Below are 24,760 nucleotides of genomic sequence, written 5' to 3' on the forward strand. Positions count from 1 at the left end.
AGGACAACTCCAAACCAATGAAGAACCCGGTCACAACATGTCTAGTACATCAGCAGCAATTGTAGATCCCATGACTGAGGTAGAAAATGATTTGACTGATTCTGTTCTTGAGACTGCATTGCAAGCTCTGAAGTTGGGTAAATCAGAAGAATGTGATGTTCATACCACATCAAAGGTGAAAGACAATGGTAAAAGGAGTGTTGGAAATTATTTGAAACTTCATCACTATGCTGATTCAGATTCATCTGAAAATGGACCTTCTAAAATAACCAAACCATATTCTGTGGAAACTGCTTGTAAGAACAAAGCTTCTGCTATTATAGCCATTAAAAGAAATCACTCAAAGAATTCTAGAGAAGCACACAGACCATTATTGAAACATGGGTGTAATTACTTCTCTAACTTGAAAAATCTAGGTGAACATTCACAGGAAGACTCTAACCATGCACAAATGACTCAGACTGGGTCTCAAGTAAGAACTCGACCAGTGAAAAATTATGGTAATCAAGCGAGAAGAAAGAACAGCTCTCTGAAATATTCTACTGTTGAGGTTGTGGAATTAGGACTGCAGAAATTGAATCTGAGTAGAAAGGCAGTTCAGTCTTTCACTGAAGTTCCTCCAAAGGCTTCAGAGGATGTTCCCTCTCATAAAAAAACAAATAACTGGTATTATGCACCAAAGGTGTCTACAAAAGATAAAGTTAATTCTAAATTCTCAAAGAAAAATGTGCAACATTCTCGATCAGGGGAGTTTTCAACTGACAAGCTTTCTCGTATTGAGGATGACAACTTGCTTCCTGATAGAACCACCGAGTTTCGAAAACATAATGTCTTCCTTGGAAAGATTGATATTGAGGAAAAAGTGGTTTTACAAGCAAACATCATCAAAGGTTCTTTTGATAGTGTAAATCAGTATTTGAAGATTCAGTTTTACTTACTCCGTGAAGATTTTGTGGGAACTATTCGTGATGATATCGCAAATTTTACAAAAGCTAAGCCAAGGAATACACCGCAAGTTAAAATTTATAATAGGGCCAGATTTATAAGGTATGAAGTGAAGAAGAATAAATGTGGTGTACTGGTTCAGTTTGAACCAAAGAAAGGTCAGAATACTTCAGAGTTCATGCAAGGTGCTTTGCTGGGATTTACAAAAGACAACTTTAAGAATTACTTTTTTGGTAGTGTTTTAGAACATACCAAAAAAGGAGAAGTAGTTGTTAAGATGTTTGATCAGTTCACTGTTGGTGAATCGTCCCACATTGAATTCACAATGATCGAACCTGTTGTGTTTTACGAGCCTTATTTTCATGTGATGAAAGCTCTTCAAGATATTGATGATTGTAACTTCCCAATGAAACGGTACATCATCAATGGTGACAATGTTCAGAGACCACCTGCATATCTGTTGGGTAGGAACATGAAGTACACAATTGGTGATTCTGAAAATGTGCCTGTGCTAGATCTTGCATCTGATAAGTGGCCAACTTCTGAGAAGTTAAATTTGGATGAATCACAGTACAGAGCTTTTCAAACAGCTCTCACTCAAGAATTTGTAGTGATTCAAGGTCCTCCAGGAACTGGTAAAACTTATCTAGGATTACAAGTAGCAGAAGCACTGCTTAACAATAAAGATGTGTGGTATAAGGGAAGCAGTCCAATCATGGTTGTATGTTACACTAATCATGCACTAGATCAGTTTCTTGAAGGCTTGCTGGAAGTAACTAAAGACCTAGTCCGAATTGGTGGTCAGTCTAAAAGTGCTTCTTTAAAACCATACAATCTCAGGAACCAAGGTAAGACGGTTGGCTGGGGATTCTTTAGTGAAAAGAAGTTTATTTCACAAGAACTCCATCATTGTGTGAAGATAATGAAACAAGTTTCCTCTGATTTAGAATCAATTGAACGGAAAGAGGGTATCATATCTCTTGGGTATTTTGCGAGAATGGGTATTGTTACTGAGCAAGAAGTTGAAGCCTTCATTGATGTAAGCAAGAAGAATAATTTTCTATCATGGCTTCTATGCAATGATTATAGAACTCAGAATGAAAACTACTTCAATGTTTATGAAAAACCCTCTACGCCATCACAACCTTTGTATGATTGGGGCGATACCGAAGTGGATGATTATTGTCCAATACAATACTACCTAAGAATATCTGATCTTGAGCAATCAATTCTGGCCATTAAGGATGAGATTCATTATTGGAGGACTTCTGATAAAGATCAGCACTTGGTTCATTCTAGGATCTGGGTGTTAGAGGAACAATGTTTGGAAGTGATGGGCCAGTTAGAGAAGCTGAAATCATTTCTTTCCTTAGAGCATTATGCAAGCAAGACACTACTAGCAAAGTTCTCAAGTGGGTGTCAGATATGGAACCTGAGTTATTCTGAAAGGTGGGCAATCTATAAGCACTGGGAGGCAAAACTTAAAAACAAGTTAAGAGAGATTCAGTACACATTGAATAAAAATGCACAAGAAATTGAAGATAGGTTTCAGAGCGAGCAAGCCAGATGTAATGCAGCCAGTCTTCACAAGACTCTCATTTTTGGAATGACTACAACAGGGGCAGCAAGAAGTAGAGAATTACTACACATGCTGAAACCAAGAATAGGTATTGTATAATTTATTTACTTGGATGAATAGTAATTTAATTTTAAGTATAACAGTGTTCTGTTATGTAGTCCATTACTTTTCAGTGGTATAGAAATACGGCACAATTCTTTAGATCAGTTTCTTGAAGGTTTCTTCTTTCACCAATTTTCTCACATCCTGGTTGGGTCATGGGTGCACACTGTGTCGCAATGTGAATTTGGGCCTTTTTTATGGCTGGATGCCCTTTCTGATGCCAATACTATGTGGAGGAATGTAAGCAGTATGTATTAAGACATATGCAAACATCCAGTCCCTGAGCCAGTGGAATTAACCAGACACTGCTAAAATCCGTGAACTAGACGGGAATCAAACCTGGGAACCTCTGAACAGATGGCTGCAATGCTGACCATTCAGCCAAGGAGACAGACACTTTCAAGCTGCCCCTTTACTCAAATAAAATCATGTTTTAATGACTTAACACCTCCAAGTAGTCCAGCTCCATGACTACATGGTTAGCGTGCTGGCCTTTGGTCACAGGGATCCCGGGTTCGATTCCCGGCAGGGTCTGGAATTTTAACCATAATTGGTTAATTCCGCTGGCACTCAGTTTCATATCGTTTGCAATCTCCATCAATGGCATAGTTACTGTTGTTGGGCATGCAGTTGTTCCGTCGATGGGTGTAGATGATGCAGTTCTGCAATGATGGTGGTTGCTATAGGAAGCCGGTAACTGGGTCAACAGATGGGCCCTGCAATGTGACTTATGATTTTTTGTGGTGATAATCTCAGTTGTACACTTCTCCCGGTTGGGTTGTGCATCCCAAACCAGAGCTCCATTTGTGAAACAGTGTTTTACCAGTGGTAGAAACTTGCAGGTTCCTGGGTCTCCATTCTGATAAGCATGATAACGTGGCAACCCCATATCCGTCAGTTGATGGTTGATGGCTTCCTGCATGAAGAGACTTAATATGTTTAAGTTTCTCAGTGGCACTTCAGGGGTGGCTGACTGTGCAGTGCTGCTACATTTTTTCACAGCTATGGGGCTTTTCTCTTGTGGACTATGGTAGTGTGGCTTATGGTTTGGCATTAATATCTATGCTGAACCGTTTAGACAGTATACATCATAGTGGAGTTAGGCTGGCAACTAGAGCTTTCCGTACTTGCCAGATTCCCAGCCTACTCGCTGTATTGGGAGTTCCATCTTTACGAAGAAGTCAGTAGCAGATACTCCTCTCATATGCTGCCAAAATGAGTGAAATGCCACGTCATTCAAGCTATCAATGCCTTTTTAATATCCAGTACCATCAGACATACAAAAACCGGCTGAATGCCACATGACTCGTCAGGATTCAAACTGATAGCTTGTGTCATGAGTCAGATGTGGCTGTCATCAGTTGCCTTGAGTACGCCCTTAATGATATATCTTCATGGCTAGTTCTGTGGCCAGATATGAGGGGTCTAATAGCAAACCTAACAGTATCCACTCTTGGAGGAAATTGAGCTGACAGTGGATAATAATAGTTCAGAACATTATCTTCTATGTCGTCAAACATTCCATAGCATTCTTGACTTTCTCCCTGTTGTATGAAGGCAGGAAATAATGGATTAATAGTAAACACGGCAATGTCCAGACAACGTTGCACTGCAAGGAAGGCATTCTCCATCACAGCCAGTCATGGAACATCACCGGTATTACGTGACTCAGTCATCTGCTGTAGGTCCTTGTGTGTTTTTTCATTTATGTGCTTCAGTGATTGTGCTACAGTTGTAGCATTTTACTGTGAATACAAGAGCATTCAAGAATGGAATTACCAATGTCTCCAGTATCACCAAGGAATAATGTACAACAGGTGATAGTTTAGTCCGCCTTGTCAATATATTATCAATATTTGATTTTTTTACAATGTTTCACATGTACATGTTTCAGGAGCCTTAACTCCCTTCATCAGCGCTTTCTACATCAATATCAATCTTCTCCAAATCCCAAGATCTAACATCCCTCTGTTTTACATTAAACATTGTAATTTATAATATTAACTCTCACCGGTATAAATACATTGTTCATTTCTTGTTAATGTCTGTTGTAATTTAACACATTCACACATACGAGAACACTTTAAAACACTCATGGCAAGTTCAAATATTCCTCATGTATTGTACAACTCTCACAAATATGTACCGTATCATAACCTTAAAATGGATTTACTAGCCGAGTCAGCCACAGATAAACTGATTCTTGTCACTATTTGAATTGTTGTTACCATTTAAGCATAGGCCCATTAAAACTCAACTATTTTATTGTCAAATTAAAATCTTGTTGATATTAAAATCCTTTCTAGGAAGCACTGATTTAATAATAACTCTAACCCATATATATATATGAACAGTGTGTGTATGTGTGTATATATATATATATATATACACACACTGTTCATTTCTTGTTAACGTCTGTTGTAATGTAACACTTCACACATACTAGAACACTTTAAAACACTTGTGAAAAGTTCAAATATTCCTTCTATATTGTACAACTCTTAAAAATATGTATCATAACATTATTGTATCATGTATTATATATGTATCATAATATTGTTATGTGTCAATACGGACCAATTAAGGACTGATAATAGTCAAATTTGTCGATCACCAAGGATGCAAGAAGGACACCGTCGCAACCAAAGACGTGGAAAAGAAATGTAGCAAAGTGTTTGAGGTTTGTTTTTTTATATTTTTCATTATATTCTCCAAAATTACATAAGGTATTGCAAGGTATGTGTATGATTTTATAATTTCTGTTACATTATTTCACTTCTTTGTAGGTATGGTTCTAAATCATTACCAGAATATAAAAGCCACAGAACTTGAAGACAATGGAAGTAATTTTTCCTGTGGTAGATCATAGCTTCATTCCACCTGAGAGTTTTTGGAAATATTCAAAAAGGCATCCAAAAGAAAGAAGTGATTGAAAATCCTGATGACTACTTTGACATTATTGGAGAGCATGCTACTGTTGTAAAACTAGGTAAAAATTGTGCAGTATATGATTGAAAAAATTCTGTTCAGGAACATTTTAAAGTAACTACATCATGGCACTTCCAAATTTTCAAATACAAGAGATTCTGCATATCAAGAACTAGAACAGGAATTTATTAGTGCCATCAAAAGAGGAGAACCTCACTATAAATTGGATGTAGGTATTTATGCCTCGGTTAATGGAAAATACAAAGGTGTGAAAGTGCTTGTACTTCAGGTAATTCAGGGAGGGAATCGTGTTACGGAAACAAGAAAGCATGACGTCTGAAATTTACTGATTAAACATTACGCAGAAGACTGGAACAACATCAACGGCCTATGATATTAGAGTGATCTGTTTGCAAGGGATGAGGGGCATGAAGCTAGGCCTTGTAATGAAGAACCATTGTGTGACGAATTGAAAAATTAGATGACTTAGAGGTCTGAGGACTCAGATTTAAATCCCATGAGTGGCTGAAATTTGTTTAAGAATTAACGAGACTCTAGAGGCCAAACTGAAGAACTAAATGACTAAAGAGTGTGAGAAGAAAGATTTCAATTATAGAACTGTGTAAAATAATTAACATAATATATTGCTTAACCAATGCATAATGGTGAATCATTTGTTTTCTTTACCACACCAAATCTAGTAGTCTCCATCATTTACCAGCATACCTGGCAATCTCCAAACTTTAATTCCAATTTTCCAGACCACTGAGCAATACATCAGCCTCTAATTATCTCCGAAGGCTTAAAATATATTTCCAGATATTATTTGATGAAAATGAGCATGCACTGTACCTGAAACCGTTTTTGGTTTATATCTCAAAACATTTAAAAGTGGAAATTGCCCGGTTTCCTATTAGACCCCTCATATACAGCTAGATCTACTCTGTGGATCCAAGGTGAACACAGATGCCTCTGTTCATTGGAGTTATTTCCAGGACTTGGTTCACCAGTATCTGGACACATGTCTTCACGGATGGTTCTCAAGACAGGAGAAATTGTTGGATAATCTTCAGCCTCTGATAACAGAAGCACAACGATCTTGCTTGTTAGTGTCTGTAGTGTTAATACTGTGGAACTCTTTGCCATCTCAGAAGCTCTACAGCTTGCGCTGAGTGACGAAAGAGGCTACTTTCTCGTGTGTACCAATGCATTCAGTTATCTGCGGTCTATTGATAACTGTTTCTCGCAACACTTACTGGTGCAGCAGATTCATGTCCCAGCCAGCTTGTACAATGCTGACACTAGAATCACTTTCACATAGTTTCCAAGCCACATTGGGATTGTGGGAAATGAACTTGTGGATCAAACTGCAAAAGAAGTGGTAGTTTTACCTCCTAGACTTATGAGCGTACCTGCTAGGGATATTTGTTCTCAGCTATGGGAATCAGAGGGGCCAGCTATCCGAACTTCAGCAAGCTGAGAGCAATTAAGAAGACGACCGCCAAGTGGTGGTCCTCATTCCAGCCTTTACAGAAAGTGGCCGTAGATATTTGTAGGCTGAGGATAGGTCATGGAGGATCTATGCACTCTTTACCTCCTAAAGAGGAAAAACAGTGTGTTCTGGTGCCAAATTCACCGTGGCCCACATCCTCACAGAGTCTGTTGATCTCTCTGATCTAAGACGGAACCTTGGCCTACAGGAGACGCTGGAACTCGTACTAGCCAATGTTGAGAATACTGCCAATCTCGTCATTCACTTTGTGTGAGAGTGGATTAATCAAGGGCATATAAATTTTAAGTGTTTTGTGTGCATTTTGGCTTATAAAATATTTTGTTTTTTAAAACATTCATTTTCAGCCCCATATTTTATTTTCATTTTAGTTTCCACTTAATTTGTTCAGAGAAGATAATTACCTAGTTGTACTTCATGTTAAAACAAAAATTGCCGCCACCACTATCCAGTGTTATGGCTCGAATTTCTGACGTCATGTTTTATCCTGGTCTTGTATTACAAAATTGCATTCCTAGTTTTTGTGAACATGCTGACACAGTTTTTATTGGTCATAAAAATGTATATTTCACTTTATTTCATCATTACATTTTTTCAATCAATTAATCAATCACCACCTATCTGCATTTACGGCTGTTGCTCAGGTGGCAAAATTCTTATCAATTGTTTATCATGTTTTCTTAAATGATTTAAAAGAATCTGGAAAATTTTAGATCATCTTCCTTGGTAAATTATTCCAATTACTAATTCCTCTTCCTATAAACAAATATTTGCCCCAGTTTGTCCTCTAGAATTCCAATTTTATCTTCATATTATGATCTTTCCTACTTTTAAAAACTCCATTTAAACTTATTCATCACCTGATGTAAATCCATGCCATCTCTTTGCTGAAAACTCAGAACATACCACTTAGTCGAGCAGCTAGTTTCCTTACTCCCAATTCTTTCCAGCCTAAAGATATTAACATTTATGTAACACTACTTTTTTTGTGTGCCTGAAATCACCCAGAATAAATCACACTGCTACTACTTTTTTCTTGCAGATCTCACCCAGAAGGAATCTTGCTTCTTTCCTTTGGATATTTTCCAGTTCTTGAATAGAGTAATCCCAGTGAGGGTCGCATACACTTGAATCATAATCTAGGGGACTTATTTGTCCTCTCCTTACTGCAATCCCTAGATATCCTCATAACCTTGTGAAGAGATCTGCAACTTTTATATACAACCTTGTTAATGTGATTACCTCAATGAAGATCTTTCCTTATATTAAAAGCTACATACTTACAGTGATCCCCATTAGATACTTTCACACTAACACACTAATTAAAACTAAGTGGACTTCTCTTCTCTTCTTATTGAAACTTACAACCCTGTGTACCAATATACTGTTAAGAATAAAACTCTGTCTGTTTTATTACTCTAATTTATTTCAGGATTAAAACTCTGTCTGTTTTATTACTCTAATTTATTTCAGGATTAAAACTCTGTCTGTTTTATTACTCTAATTTATTTCAGAATAAAACTCTATTTTATTACTCTTAATTTATTTCAGGATGACCCAATATACATACTCTTTCTAACAATGAATGGCCGCACTTACTAATTGCTGTCTATTTACAAGTCTCGGCTCTTCTCACACAGTGGGTGGTCTGGCTCATTGCTACCTGAGAGAGATTTAAAACCTGAGTGATTGCATTCACCAGTCTAGCCACCCCGCACAGCAATTTCATACAGACAGGTGGCTACTTGCCGCACAACACACGACGATTGTTCCTTAGTTCGTTTCCAGAGACAGTCCAGTAATTCACACAGTCACATGCAGTGAAAAACTAAACAGCAACAGCTCAACAATATTTAACAGCGACTATTAACACAGATCCGATTCGGCACGTGCACGCGCCCACCCACACACACAGTCTTCAGTCCAACTACTTGCTGGACACTCCAACACAACCACCACCACAGCTCCTCATTCAGATCTCGGTGGGACACTAGCAACAGCCAACACCTCGGTCGCCCTCAGCCCAGCCACCAAACCCCCAAAACACACAGACTCCAACACTGAGTCCTACAGCGACTATAACACGGACTCCACCATGGAGTCCAATGCTGACCGACTGTCTGTGACTAGCCTCCCTTTTCATGTGTACCAGAATATTCGCGACATGGCTAGAGACGGAAGATTCTTTTTGTATCTCCCAGAAACTCGCAGGTAAACCAGCCGACCGAGAACAATACATAGAAAGGCCGGCTGGGAGATCCCCAGTCATCTGACTCGCTGGCCCCTTCCAGGAAGTGCCGAAAGGGGCTACCGCTGGGCTGGCATGTAATAAAACCATTGTCTGCTATCCATCTCACAACTTGGTCGAGGTCTGTTTGCAGTCACCACAAGCCTGTAATTTATTTTTCTATACAGCATATCATCTGAAAAAAAGTCTAGAATGCGGGCCCAGCTCTTTACTCATATTGTTCATATTTGACCAAAAGAATGGTATAATAGCATTTTTTTGTTCATATTTGAATTGCTTTTGCTGTTTTCCAAGAATTATTCACATGTTTTGTATTAATAATACTAAGAGATTCTGTGTATGGTTCGTTATTTTGGATTTCCTTCCCTTACTGTCAGAATTATTTTGTGGTTTAATGAATTTGAAGGTAACAGGATTTACGAGCAGAAAATTTTCAGAATGAAATGGAAAGAGGGATGTTAGGAATGGGCTAATTTGCTGTTGGTCTGATGATCGAATAAAAAACAAGTTTTCTAAATTTTTGTACAATATTATATTTCTTTTGCATCATAGTTCCAAGATTTTAAGCCATATCTCAGTATTTTTTGGGCATAATTTCATGCATATTAGTAGTGCTATAGGTCATAGAAATCCAAGGAGGAAGAAGTAGAATCTAATCTAATTTCTGTTCTTCTTGTGGAGCATTACAAAATGTTCATAAACCACTGGCTTGCTTGCACAAGTGCCAGTCACTTATACTGTAGTTATTTGTGCCCGAAGGTACCTTGACGAGTGGAAGTAGCAGTCTTTTTAATTAATTTTTGGCTTTTACATGGTTCAAACTACCACTGGAAGGTGGGAAATGTTTATTGAAACATTCACTACCAGGAACTTGACGTGCAGAAATACAGCCTTATTTATAAATAATTATTTTGTTTCATACTGCTTCCATGTATGTTCATTAGTCTCCATGAGAAGGGACAGATGACAATCTCAAATTTACTAATGCCAGAATATCTACATAATTTTTCACATAAAAATATTAATCATTATACATGAAAGAAATGATATAAATTCACATTGCAAAAAAACCTAAACCAAGTGGTCACACACACTTGAGAAGCCCCCCCCCCCCACCATCTTGTGCTACAAAATTAATTTTCGTAACAACTTTTCATGCTATTTTCATTAGCGCATAATGAATCCCACAGGGGGATACTCTGACATTAGACATCTGGAATGTAGGTTAGGATAATCGTCATTGTCCAGTTTCATTCAAAAACAACTCTGTCCTCACATATGTCTAAACACTACTGCAACAATTTTTGTACATATTCTTTCATTTGTTTTCCAAATCCTTTCCATGCCTTTGCTCTGAGTACACTATCATAAGCTTTTTCTAAATTAAGGAATGTAATCACCATATCTCTTCTGTATTCCCTATGTTTTTCCATTACCTGCCTCATACTGAAGATGGAATCTAGTGATGATTTTCCATTTCAAAAGCCATAAAAATCTTCTCTTTGTAATTGTACTTCCACCTGTTTCCTCATTCTCAAATATTTCTGCTACCTGAGAGACAAGTGTGATTCTTCGATAATAAAATGCATATCTTCTTGTCCCCTTTTTTAAATATTGGTATATTTCTCTTATACTCCAGTCGTTTGGTACTCTTTCTTTCCAAATACATCTAAATAGCCTATACAGCCATTGTAGATCAATGGGTCTTACTGCTTTTATCATTTCCACACACAATTCATCCAAACCTGCTGCTTTTCCCACTTTCATTTGTTTGACAGTAGTTTCCACTTCTTTCATTATGATTTCACTATCGGATTCTGTCTTTGCACACTATATCATCTTGTCTATACCCCTTCTCACATTGCGGAGATCATCAAAGTAATCCTTCCATCTTTTCCTTATCGTGTCTGATTGTGATGTTCTCTCCTTTCTTCCCATTCTCCTGCTTTGTGTACTCTTTTCCCTCTTCCTTCTTACAAGTCCATATAGTATCCACTTACTGCTATACACATCTTCGAGTTTTTGTGTAAATCCTTCCCAGCTTTTCTTCACTTGCTATTTTCCTGCACTTTCTATTAATGTCCTGATACTTTCTTCCTTTTTATCACTGTTCCATACTTGCTATGCATTATTTCTTATTTTCACTGCCTCTTTTTCCCACTCATTCCACCCTGGGGTTTCTTTATCTTTCATTCAGCTATTCTGCCACAAATGTGCTGTGCACAGCTTACAGATGGTCTCCATCAGAGGCTACTCCTGGCAAGGTTGTTACATCTAAGAACTGTTCTACAGTTTGCGCTTTCCACCAAAAAGTAATCAACCTTTTGCTTTGTCCTCCTGTTTCCCCATCCATATATTGTAATTTTTCTACTATTCTTCCTGAACCACATTCTGCTCATTCTTAACCCACCTCTCACATAAAAATCCAACTTCTCTCCCTCTTCATTCCTCTTTCCATTTTCCAAATGTCCAATTACTTCTTCCAATCCTTTTCTGTTTCATCCCACCATTGCATTGTCTCCCATGAGTCACTTCCACACCCTTTCTCTCTCTCTCTCTCCAGTGTCTCCAGGAATTTGTCCATATCTTCTTTGCATCCAGTCTGGGGTCCATGCACTTGCATACCTGCCAACTTTCCCGATTTAGGCGGGAGACTCCCAATTTTCGACAGTTTTTCCCGCCTCCCGATTATTCTATTATTTCTGCTGATTTTAGCTTATTTTTTTTTGAACTTCAAACATTTGTTTTCAAATCCCGCCACTTCAGCTTTGGATTCACAATTAAGTATTTATTTATTTTCCACCTAGTCGATACAATGATTGCTTAAGGCAATTTTTAATGGTCAAAAGTGGTACATGTTTCGTATATTATCAACATCTTCAGCCACATAACATTGTTTAGATGAAAAATATATAAAATTGACAAAGTAATGCTTTGTACGCCAGTGGCTGGAAGTCCTTCGTACATTGGCCACTTTCAAATGAAATATCGGCGTTTATGAATATGAGAAATGCGCGCGAATGTGCGATGTTTATTGAAACCTGTATATCGCGACGAGTATATATCAATTGTCAATCTCTCGTTCTCGCGTGCTATGTTCGTGTTCGTTCACATTAGTCTAGTCTATTCTAGAGACTAGTTGCTAGATTTGGAGTTTTTAAGTAATTTCAAAGATAGCGACTAGTGAATTTTCTAAAGATTTTAGGAGCCATTTGAAGACAATTCTCGCAAATTTAAATTTATTACTTGATAAAAAAGAAAAGCATAACGCTTCACATAATCGTGCGGGCACATGATGCAATATATTAATCTATGCATTTGCTAAGTAATGGCTTCTAAGTGCATTACTGATTCACATGTGTGAAGCACGAGTTCATACTATTTTCGGAAGGCTTATCTGAGACCGATCATCTCACTCACATACTTCCTGTGGTGGAATAGAGATGCGTAATTTTTAGCCTTGTAGCCTCGTATAGCAACAGTCGGGATAGGAGACAATAAGTGTTATACGATAGTACTATATTGCGCAAGACACGTAGAATAAGCAGTTTTGACCAATTGTATCTCCTGATTTTTCCTGATTTTCAGATCAAAATCTCCCAAATTTTTGTTTTGTAAAGTTGACAGGTATGCACTTGGATAAAATCCATTACTCCATTCTCTTTTCTTAACTGTATGTTTATTATTCTATCACTTATGTTGTCTGGCAGCCCTGAAGTTGGTTTTCCATGGTTTCTCAGTTTCACACCTAATCCTGGTCCTTTTCCATCCTTCTGTTGCTGAAAACCTTTGATGTGTTAGTGAGACATTAAACAAGGGAAGAAAAACCTTGCATAGTCCACTTTTATATACTGTCTGGCCGTATATATTGCTACGATAATGAGCAGACCACATAGCCAGTGTCTCAACATTCAACATCGGATGTTGGGTGACAGTAAATAACCCGATCCCCTCTGTGAGCGGATTTAGGTGGTGTGATGGTTCCCTCAGTGTAGGAAATGACACAGGAACCCATCAATTAGTGTCTGACCCCTGGTTAGGGCCAACAGCAAAAGGTGTCGGTATGCCATGTCAGGAGCAGCCTGACACCTGCTGGCAGTAGCTCTACAATACTTTGAGAATGGCGACACCATTTTGATAATAGCCTAAAATGAAAGTGGTACTTTTAAATCGGCATCAGAAAAGGCTAAGGTATTCTCCGGAAGCGACTTGCAGTTCTAAAGACCACCACACACAGAAAGCTAAGCTAAGCTACGCTATACTATGCTACGCTAAGCAATGCCAAGCTGTGGTGTGCTATGACATGAATAAAAAGCTAAGCTAAACTATGCTAGGCAGCACTTTTATTGTCTCGCTGTTGTAAATAATCAATTACTCTCTCTGCACTACTGCTCGGTGGCATGATTTTTTTCGAAGGGGTTCGACTGGCTGAGATTGTGTAGGTGTGGGGGCAGACGGAACAGATGATAAATCAGATATATGTGATAGGGAGTGTTGGTCATCACTAGAGCCCGGATTTCCATGCAAATGCATGTTTTTAAATAAGCTAGCTACACTTCTCAAACTTTGCAAATATTCGTTTTACGGCTTAACAATTCCAAATAACCGTTCTCTTTCCGTGCAAGTTTGTATGTTTTGGCATTTTTCGGAGAAAATTCATGCATAATGCATATTTGGAAGATTTTGGATTTAATAGCGCATATTTGGACGTTTAATATTGCATAATATGACTTTTATTCTGACTTTGATGCATATATATTGTTAACTTGCAGCATAGTGCATTTTCTGAATGTTAGTTTGCAGAATTTGGGACAATTTTTCACGTTGTAGGCTACAGTATGTCTATTACTGAGAGACGGAGAGAATGTATTCCTGGCATCCTATGTGACAACCATAGTTAGTAGCCTATATACGGTACAGGTCCTGCAGTATAATGCAATTAACCAAACACTTTCTTATCTGTTGCTTGAGTAAACAGTGAGGTAAGTCGGAAGGCCCCACGTCGAAATCTAATTCTTAAGAATAAGGTGTCCCACAGTTGTACATTGCTATAAATTGAACCGTAAATTGTGCATTAATCATTGAAGGCTCATTTTTTGTCTGTTAGACGAACAAAAGATACCTTGTATCGCACTTCTGTGGTGCAGCGTTACTGGGATAGCAGCTTACAAATTCTGGTTTTTCATTGAACCCTCTACCGTTGTTATTCTGGAATGTCCTACCCGGAACTCTCAATCGTCACACGTCTGTGTTATCGCATAAAGCAATCGTTACCACTTATTGAGGACATTCAAATGTCTGCAATCATCGCATGGAGAAACAGCTGCCGCAGATAGAGATAAGTTGAACAAACTAATTCGTTCAAATCCTGATTTTGAATTTGTCAAGCTTATAAAAGGCGTATTGTGGTGAAAATGCAAAGGACGTACAATTTGACCTCACTTTGTCCAAATGTCTTCATTGAATTATGCATCTATCACTTCTCGTGACGTAAGTATGTGCTGAATGATAAACGGATGAGCTTAAATCAAGACAATTTGGAGAAATTAGGGTAGTTTTTGTTCATGTTTCAAAAGGAACTGAATTTTGATAGTGCATATTTTCCAGTTTATTGTGCATGTTTTGCCATATGATAGTGCATGAATGCATGCATATTTTGAGATTTGATAGTGCATGGAAATCCGGGCTCTAGTCATCACATTCCGGATTCTCACAGTTATCTCTTGAAATCGATATGTTTCCTGCCTGTTAGTGTTTGAATGTGTGCTGTAAGGAAAATTAAGCTATTAATACACATCCAAAGTATATTAAGAAATGAAGAAATGACATGGAGATCTGTTTATGGAGAATGAACATATTGAACTGTCCTAGTCCTTGTGCTTCAAATGCAATTATCCATGTTGTTCATTTTATTAGTGAAATGTTTATAATGTCTTAGCTGCAAAACATAACAAATCAAGACCTTCTTATTTTCTTATAACCTCGAATGAATTACTTTTGTTTTAAATTATAATATACTCAACATATAAATTCACTTATAATTTCATCAATTTTTAATATTTTAAAAATATTTTAAATATTAGTCATACTACGTGCGTTAAAATGAGAGCTCACCTTCTTGTAGAAATATAAGGCAGAAGGAATTCCATTTGTTTGTGGAATATCCACTCCTTCATTTTTTCCCTTCCTGTCCACTTTTACTCTCTTTTTGTCTCGTTAGTGCCTCCCTAAAACAGTCTCTCAGTCTTTTTCATAAGTTTTAAAGTTCTTTACCTAAAACAATATATGCTATTATTTTACTTTTCACTTTCTTAGTAACTGTTGATATATTTAAGAATATGGCATTCAGTTGCAGAACAGGCCCTTCAGCTGTATCTGCTAAATTGTAAATAATGCACGTCAAGCCATGCATTCTTCTCAAACAATTAGAACTGTCAAAATCGTGATTTTATAGCTAATTAATCAATTGTAGTCTACTTACAACAATTTAAAGTACTGAAGTTATTTCCTGCCAACAGTTTTCCTTTCTTGTCAAATCTCTGTAGTAATTTGATGACATAACATAAAGGCAGGGATATCTTTTCACCTCCTCAGTTAGTCGTTCTTCTTTTGGCCCGTTATCCATTGTATTAAAATCTCGAAGTACTATACCAGAAGAGACTCACACGACACGACTAAACACATACGACAGCCCACCAGACCAACTGCTCAGAAATGAAAAGCGCATGCACCAGGCCAGCTACAGCCAAGAAAATCTCCTGCCTAGCGATCTGTCTAGCTTAGCTTAGCTTGGCATAGTATAGCTTAGCATAGCGGCCTGTGTGTGTCATCGTCCTTAAAGGCATTGGGTGCAATATTTTTCACAACACCGCTTAGCTTAGCATAGCTTAGCCTAGTTTTCTGTGTGTGGTGGCCTTTATGCTGGGATAACTGTGAGAACTGGGCAACCCGTGGAGAACATTATGAAGGTTTTAATAATAAACCTCATGTCACTGATTGGAGAATCGGACGAGGTGATGGATTTCATGAAAAAGGATAATATAGCTACAGTACGATGTGACGAGTAAGGTTAAGTGGACAGAAAAAGGAAGGAAGAAGTTGTAGGGATACACTCTCTACTGGAGTGGAGGATGTAAGGCAAAGAATGGAGTGAGGTTAATATAACCAACCTTATCCTATACGAGGATATTCTTATCTGTACTAAATTCTGTGAATTTGGGCAGTGTTCTTACCACTCAAGATGTTTTAATTGGTTATTATTTATCAAATATAACCACATAACACATTCTCTCCCCTCCCTGCTGAACAAAGTTAACGCCTTTCACCTTTCTCTTGACCCCTTCATAGCAAACAAAGACCACAAGAACATTTCACATTGTTTTCCTGTAGCGCTCAATGAATCCTACAGCAGGCTAACCTGGCACTAAACTTCTGGAATGTGGGTTAGGTTATTTTAATCTGTACTATATTTCTTGAATTTAGGCAGTGTTGTAGTCACTTGATACGTTTTAGTAGGTTATTATTTATCACTAAAAATAATGTCTTACAAGGTTTTCTTTAATTCATGTCCGCATTTTGATTAAGATCATTACCATGCATTTACTCCCTAATACACAAAGTCAACCTAATATCCACAAACTTAATCATAATACAGGGCTTTATTTTTAACTCTTGACCAATGAGAGCATTTTCCTTCTCTGCTGCCAGGCGTGTGATAGCAACAGTCCTGTCTTTGTAAGCCAGGCTGTTGCATGTGATAGCGAGTGCTCAGTCAAGGAAAATTGTTCATTACAACAACACATCTTTGTGTGTAAAAAGTATTTCAAATACAAATCAGCTCATCACATACGTGTTGTATTTGTGAAGTGTTGATCTCTTTCCCCCCTCACTCCCCAGATCTAATGGTGTTGGAATCTTTCTTGTGGGGTAGACTGAAAGAAAAGGTTATCACACAAACTAAAAGGAACTAAAAGAAAACATTACAGTCAAAGGACTCGCTCATGCCTGTTAGAATGTGCTTTCCAGATACAATGCCTGTGTAGCCCAGGAAGGATGGCACTTCCAGCATTACAAGTTATGAATCTCATTATAAAACCGTATTGGATTTCAGAATAAGAAGTTATTATATTAATAAAAACCACCTTTCCAATACACAATAGTGCTTTATATTTAGGATAAAATCATTAATAGATATTACATGTTTCGCTCATTCTTATTGAGCATCATCAGCTAGAGATAACTTAATCCATGGTGGGTCAGGGCCCTGATCCCGGTATATAGCGAAGAAGCACAAGGGTAAGCGCCTTCTATTATTATTTCCTTACAGTAGTACAGCCTTTAAAGTCCAGCAACTGACACACATGCTCTTCTTCTCTCTTCTTTTTACAGGATACACCCGCTTTATGTTTTTTCACCTACATGATCAGTAGTTTTCCATTTGAAGCCCAATATTAATACACTACTACACAAAATGTTAGAAACACAACGCGAGGAAGTCCCATAAGGTTATTTACACCGATCCAGACGACGTTTTATCTATCAGTGCAGTTCGTTTTTCAACCAATATATGTGATTTTAGCATTCCTCATCATGTTTATTTTATGAAACAACATCATAGTTCATTACAAGAGCTCACCCTTATGTGAATAACTGTTTTTAATCACAAACAGTGTAATGCCATTGAGCGAAGATTTTTATGGTCATTGATTTATACAAACAATTAATCACTACATATTATAGTAACATTTTCATGTCATTCATTCCACTTACATTTTAAGCAATTTTAACGATCAATATTTGTTTTAATAGACATAATATAATCTTATTGATTATTTTTAAATTGTTAAAATTCGTATTTTGCCGGGCTGAGTGGCTCAGACGGTTGAGGCACTGGCCTTCTGACCCCAACTTGGCAGGTTCGATCCTGGCTCAGTCCGGTGGTATTTGAAGGTGCTCAAATACGTCAGCCTTGTGTCGGTAGATTTACTGGCACGTAAAAAGAACTCCTGCGGGACTAAATTCTGGCACCTTGGCATCTCCGAAAACCGTAAAAGAGTAGTTAGTGGGACGTAAAGCAAATAGCATTATTATATTATTAAAATTCGTATTTTATCAATGTAATATTAGACGCTATATACCGGTATCAGGGCCCTGACCCACCATGGATTAAGTTATCTCTAGCCGATGATGCTCAATAAGAATGAGCGAAACATGTCCTACTTGTAATATCTATTAGTGGTTTTATCCTAAATATAAAGGACTATTGTGTATTGGAAAGGTGGTTTTTATTAATATAATAACTTCTTACTTCCAGCATTTGTTATAAGGTAAGATTGTATTGTATACACAGTATTTCAAGTAGGGTGGTGGAGGAAAAATGTTAAAAATAAAGCCCTGATTAACCAAGTAGCACTTCCCCTCCCTTTTCTTCTGAACAGAGATTTTGCCTACTGCTTTTCTCTTACCTCCTACATAGCAAACCTCAACTGGAGAAATGGAACTGGTTTCAGTTCAAACGTAGTTGTTGTAGTTGGCAGTTTAAGAAAAGTGCAGAAAACTTTCTCAAAGTTACTAAGGTGTCAGTGAAGACTTCTGCATTCATAACTTGTCTCAAATGTTCATAACATCAAAAGTTCACAATTATTGACAATTTTACATACATACATACATACATACATACATACATACATACATACATACATACATACATACATACATTATCATTATAGACTGTTATGCCTTTCAGCGTTCAGTCTGCAAGCCTATGTGAATTTACTAAACGTCACCACAATCCTCAATTTGCAACTAGTGTTGTGGCGTCATTTAATTCTATACCTCTTATCTATAAATTGTTAGAAACTGAGTCTAACCATCATCGTCTTGGTCTACCTCTACTTCTATTACCTATCCTCCATTCGCCTCACATGACCCCACCACTGAAGCCAGTTTATGCGTACAGCTTCATAGAGTTCATTACTAAATTAGCCTTTATCTCCTCATTCCGAGTACCCTCCTGTCATTGTTCCCACCTGTTTGTACCAGCAATCATTCTTGCTACTTTCATGTCTGTTACTTCTAACTTATGAATAAGATATCCTGAGTCTACCCAGCTTTCGCTCCCGTAAAGCAAAGTTGGTCTGAAAACAGACCGATGTAAAGATAGTTTTGTCTGGGAGCTGACTTCCTTCGTACAGAATACTGTTGATCGCAACTGCGAGCTCACTGCATTAGCTTTACGACACCTTGATTCAATCTCACTTACTATATTACCATCCTGGGAGAACACACAACCTAAATACTTGAAATTATCGACCTGTTCTAGCTTTGTATCACCAATCTGACATTCAGTTCTGTTGAATTTCTTACCTACTGACATCAATTTAGTCATCGAGAGGCTAATTTTAATACCATACTCATTACACCTATTTTCAAGTTCCAAGATATTAGACCGCAGGCTTTCGGCACAATCTGCCATTAAGACCAAGTTGCCAGCATAGGCCAGACTGCTTACTACATTTCCACCTAACTGAATCCCTCCGTGCCATTTTTTACCTTTCAGCAGATGATCCATGTAAACTACGAACGACAAAGGTGAAAGATTACAGCCTTGTCTAACCCCTGTAAGTACCCTGAACCAAGAACTCATTCTACCATCAATTCTTACTGAAGCCCAATTGTCAACATAAATGCCTTTGATTGATTTAAATAATTTACCTTTAATTCCATAGTCCCCCAGTATGGCGAACATCTTTTTTTTCCTCGGTACCCTGTGATATGCTTTCTCTAGATCTACGAAACATAAACACAACTGCCTATTCCTCTCGTAGCATTTTTCAATTACCTGGCACATACTGAAAATCTGATCCTGACAGCCTCTCTGTGGTCTGAAACCATACTGGTTTTCATCCAACTTCCTCTTAACGACTGATTGCACCCTCCCTTCCAAGATGCCAGTGAATACTTTGCCTGGTATACTAATCAATGAGATACCTCGATAGTTGTTGCAATCCTCCCTGTTCCCTTGCTTATAGATAGGTGCAATTACTGCTTTTGTCCAATCTGAAGGTACCTTACAAACACTCCATGCTACTCTTACTACTCTATGAGGCCATTTCATCCCTGCCTTCCCAAAGAGGCCATTTCATCCCTGCCTTCCCACTATACTTCACCACTTCAGGTCCAATTTCATCTATTCCTGCTGCTTTATGTCAATGGAGTTTATTTACCATCCTTTGCACTTCCTGCACCGTAATTTCACCAACATCATTTTCCTCCTCCCCATGAGCTTGGCTGTTCGCAACACCACCAGGATGATTTCCTTTTACATTGAGAAGATGTTCAAAATATTCCCTCCACCTCTCCAGTGATTTCCTGGGATCTATTGTGAGTTCACCTGAATCACACAAAACACTGTTCATTTCCTTTTTCCTTCCCTTCCTAAGATTCTTTATTAATCATTACTGTCCAGAAATGTTTCCCTGCTGCTTGATCTAGCCTTTCCAGGTTATTACGAAATTCTTCCCACAACTTCTTTTTGGATTCAACAACTATTTGTTTCGCTCTGTTTCTTTCATCTACTACGTACAAATCCGTGTCTGCCTCGGCCCTCGTTTGGAGCTATTTCTGATAAGCCTTGTTTTTACGTTTACAAGCTGCTCTCACTTCATCATTCCACCAAGACGTTCGCCTTTTCCCATCTTTACACACAGTTGTTCCTAGGCATTCCCTTGCTGTTTCTACTACAGCATCCCTGTATGCCACCCATTCACTTTCTATATCCTGAACCTGCTTACTGTCTACTGTTCGAAACTTCTCACTAATCATATCCATGTACTTCTGTCTAATTTCCTTGTCCTGGAGATTTTCTACCCTTATTCGTTTGCAGACAGATTTCACTTTCTCTACCCTAGGCCTAGAGATACTTAGTTCACTACAGATCAGATAGTGGTCTGTATCATTGAAAAATCCCCGGAAAACTTGTACATTCCTAACAGATTTCCTGAATTCGAAGTCTGTTAAGATATAGTCTATTATGGATCTGGTACACCTAGCCTCCCATGTGTAGCGGTGAATAGCCTTATGCTTGAAGAATGTATTCGTAACTGCTAAACCCATACTAGCACAGAAGTCCAGCAAACGCTTCCCATTCTCATTTGCTTCCATATCTTCCCCACATTTACCAATCACCCTTTCGTATCCTTCAGTTCTATTCCCAACTCTCGCATTGAAGTTGCCCGTTAGTACTATTCTATCCTTGCTGTTGACCCTGACCATGATGTCACTCAATTCTTCATAAAACTTGTCAACTTCATCCTCATCTGCACCCTCACATTGTGAATACACGGAGACAATTCTAGTCCTGATTCCTCCAACTGACAAATCTACCCACATCATTCGCTCATTTATGTGCCTAACAGAAACTATGTTGCGTGCAATGGTATTCCTGATAAAGAGCCCTACCCCATACTCTGCCCTTCCCTTTCTAACACCCGTCAAATACACTTTATAATGTATGTCTTCTTCATTATCTCCCCTTCCCGAATATCACTTACTCCTAGCACATCCACATGCATCCTCTTTGCTGACTCAGCCAGTTCTACTCTCTATCTTCCATAATCCCCATTAATATTGATAGCTCCCCATTGAATTCCATTTCGTTTGCCAAGTTGTTTCCAAGGAGTCCCTCACCAGTCAAATGGGGGTGGGACTCAGTTACTCCCATAGGTCCGAGGCTTGCTTAAAATGTTCTGAGCTCTGTAAATTCATGAAGCAGGATGCTACCCTACTTGCACATAGTCCAAGTGAGGATCTCTCCTCTAACGGGTTATGGACCCCCGGTGAATTGTATAGTCCTAGCCGCCTAAGCTCAAGGAGGGCCATGACTCGGAATATGTCCAAGGTGCCCACTCCCATTCCATAGCAACTGGTATCCCGATTCTCGGGACCACTTACTAGGCCACTCAGCCGTTGCCCATGGTTCACGAACTAGGACCCACTACAGTAACCCACACCATGAACCATGACAATTTTACACTATTTAAATAATATTAAACATATATACACATGGTTAAAAGTGATTTGACTGGGCGAGTTGGCTGTGCGGCTGTGAGCTTGCATCCGGGCGATAGTGGGTTCGAATCCCACTGTTGGCAGGCCTGAAGATGGTTTTGCATGGTTTCCCATTTTCACACCAGGCAAATGCTGGGGCTGTACCTTAATTAAGGCCACGGCCACTTCCTTCCAACTCCTAGGCATTTCCTATCCCATCGTCATCATAAGACCTATCTGTATCGGTGCGATGTAAAGCCAGTAGCAAAAAAAAAAAAAAAAAAATTTAAAAAAAAAGTGATTTGATAAGAGCCTGGGGATGTTGCTATAGAATGAAACGTGTCATTCTTCATTTATTAGCATTTTTTTACAGGTTGTTATAGTGTTACTAATTATTTTTTTTACAGGCTGAAAAGCTTTCAAGTTGTATCATAGCGAATTGAAATAGCAAGTGAGAGTACTTCGACTCACTTCCTAGTACAGCAATAGAGAAACTAGTGGCTAAAATGCGGAGAATTGCCACTGCAGCATAACAATCACTTTGGATGCATAGGTCGCATTGTTTATACTGGGCACACGTGTTTTACTTGGTGTTTCAGGAGTGATTTTTTAGTATATAGACCATATTTGGGAATATAGTGAGTGTGAAAATGCAGTCGAGCTCTTCACCGCAATGGCGATCTGATTACAGGTCAGATAAACATGTCTTCTCACTTTCTGAAAATGAGGAGCATTTCTCTTAAGTAGACTAGAGCAATCCCAAGTAAAGACAGGCTGCTTACACTTTTCTAGGATTTGCGAGTGTCGCTTTTTGGAAGATCTCATTATAAAGGTAAGACTCGTTCATTGTTAATGGGGAAAAGTTGAAATTCTGAGAATAAGGTGTAGCACAAAGTCAGGAGCTGTCCCACACATTTTTCCAAACTTACTGTCCTATGCAAGAAAGTCCCTGAAAATTCAAAAACCCCCATTGGTTCAAAATGGATCAAAAGTTATTTGAGGACATGCTGGCAATGAAGCAATAGCATAGAATATAATTAACTCAATTTGTCCTCTACATCTAAAATACTTAGTAGTGATGATACTGTAATAATAATAGAATCTCATCTCAATTTGCCCTGCAGGCCCTCTAGGCCTACATCTAAAGTAGCTGATAGTGACTTTTATGCTTCTAAAATTATTCTAAATTTGAGAAGACAGGTAGGAATTTAGTCAAAACCAAAAAGAAATTAGCTGCATGCAGAGCTAAATTCAAGGAGATTGAAAATAAGGTCAGTGTGTCAAGTGAAGCTGAAGAGGTCTTATGTTCCTTAGCAAGAAACAAAAAAATAATTGTAGACTCATTGCTCAAGGAATGTAATACCAGCTCCAAGGGTATGTGCTATTATATAAAGATTCCACACAGGCCAAAATTAAAGAAAAATAATCACGGACTGAGAAAATGGAATAACACAAGTGAAACTTCATGAAAAAAGTGTTTCACTTAGCAGACTACACAGTGGGAAAAAAGTGAAAGATCTGTCAACTGCTTAGATTGTGCTTGCACCCTTCATAGTGGACAGCTACCTGAGTCTTCAATAACCACATTTAGCGGGATTGAGTTGCTCAGACGGTTCAGGCACTGGCTCTCTGAGCTAGTTGGCAGGTTCGATCCTGGGTCAGTCCGGTGGTATTTGAAGGGCCTAAAATACGTCAGCTCTGTTGGTAGATTTACTGGCACGTAAGAGAGCTCCTGCTCTTCTGGCACCTCGGTGTCTCCGAAAACTATAAAAGTAAGTTAGTGGGATGTAAAAAATTATTTAAAACATTTACCCTTATTAAAGGTTATGGCACAAAGAAAGACATCAGATACTTGAAGAGGTCGTCTCAGAAAAATTGCTATCAGAACAAAATTAATGGGGGAATAATTTTTTTGCATATTTGTACAGCTTAGACTTTATTGTTGTTGGACTGCATACTTTGGATGCAGCAGTGATCACTGATATGACCTTGTGGGGAAAATTAATGTTTCATAACATTAGATGTTGCTTCCTCTTCCATTATGAAGGAAATGAGGAAATAAGGAAAGAGTTACCATCATCCAAATAAGCTAAATTATTGCAGAAGTTCTCCAAGGTTTTGGACAAGTGACTCCTTCATGAGAGAGTTAAAACATTTTGAATGACTTAGATAATGTGAAATGCATAATAGTTTCAACTATATCTTAATACATTGTAAATCATTTCAGAATTACTGATGTTCAAATCTTTTTGGAGGATAACATTAAGCCACTAAATTGGTGTTAACCAGCTTCCTCTATTCAAATATTCCTGGTAGGCACACACAAGGCACATGAAAGGAAATTATTCAAAGGTCATTCTGTCAAATGAATGTCTTCGTTTTTCTTTCATGTGTGCTAATT

The 24,760-nt window shown here is 38.2% G+C and overlaps 1 protein-coding gene across 1 annotated transcript in view; it reads left to right on the top strand.

The window, feature by feature from the left end:
- Positions 1 to 223: 223 nt before the first annotated feature.
- The window catches only part of LOC136858228 (NFX1-type zinc finger-containing protein 1), a 161,445-nt gene continuing 136,908 nt past the window's right edge, over positions 224 to 24,760 (top strand). Inside the window, exon 1 of the mRNA XM_067137614.2 lies at positions 224 to 2,612. Within this exon, the coding sequence (XP_066993715.2) occupies positions 452 to 2,612 (2,161 nt within the window). The 5' untranslated portion in view covers positions 224 to 451. The remainder of the gene's footprint in view (positions 2,613 to 24,760) is intronic.

The sequence above is a fragment of the Anabrus simplex genome, chromosome 1, assembly GCF_040414725.1.
Source record: "Anabrus simplex isolate iqAnaSimp1 chromosome 1, ASM4041472v1, whole genome shotgun sequence".
NCBI classification, from domain to species: domain Eukaryota; kingdom Metazoa; phylum Arthropoda; class Insecta; order Orthoptera; family Tettigoniidae; genus Anabrus; species Anabrus simplex.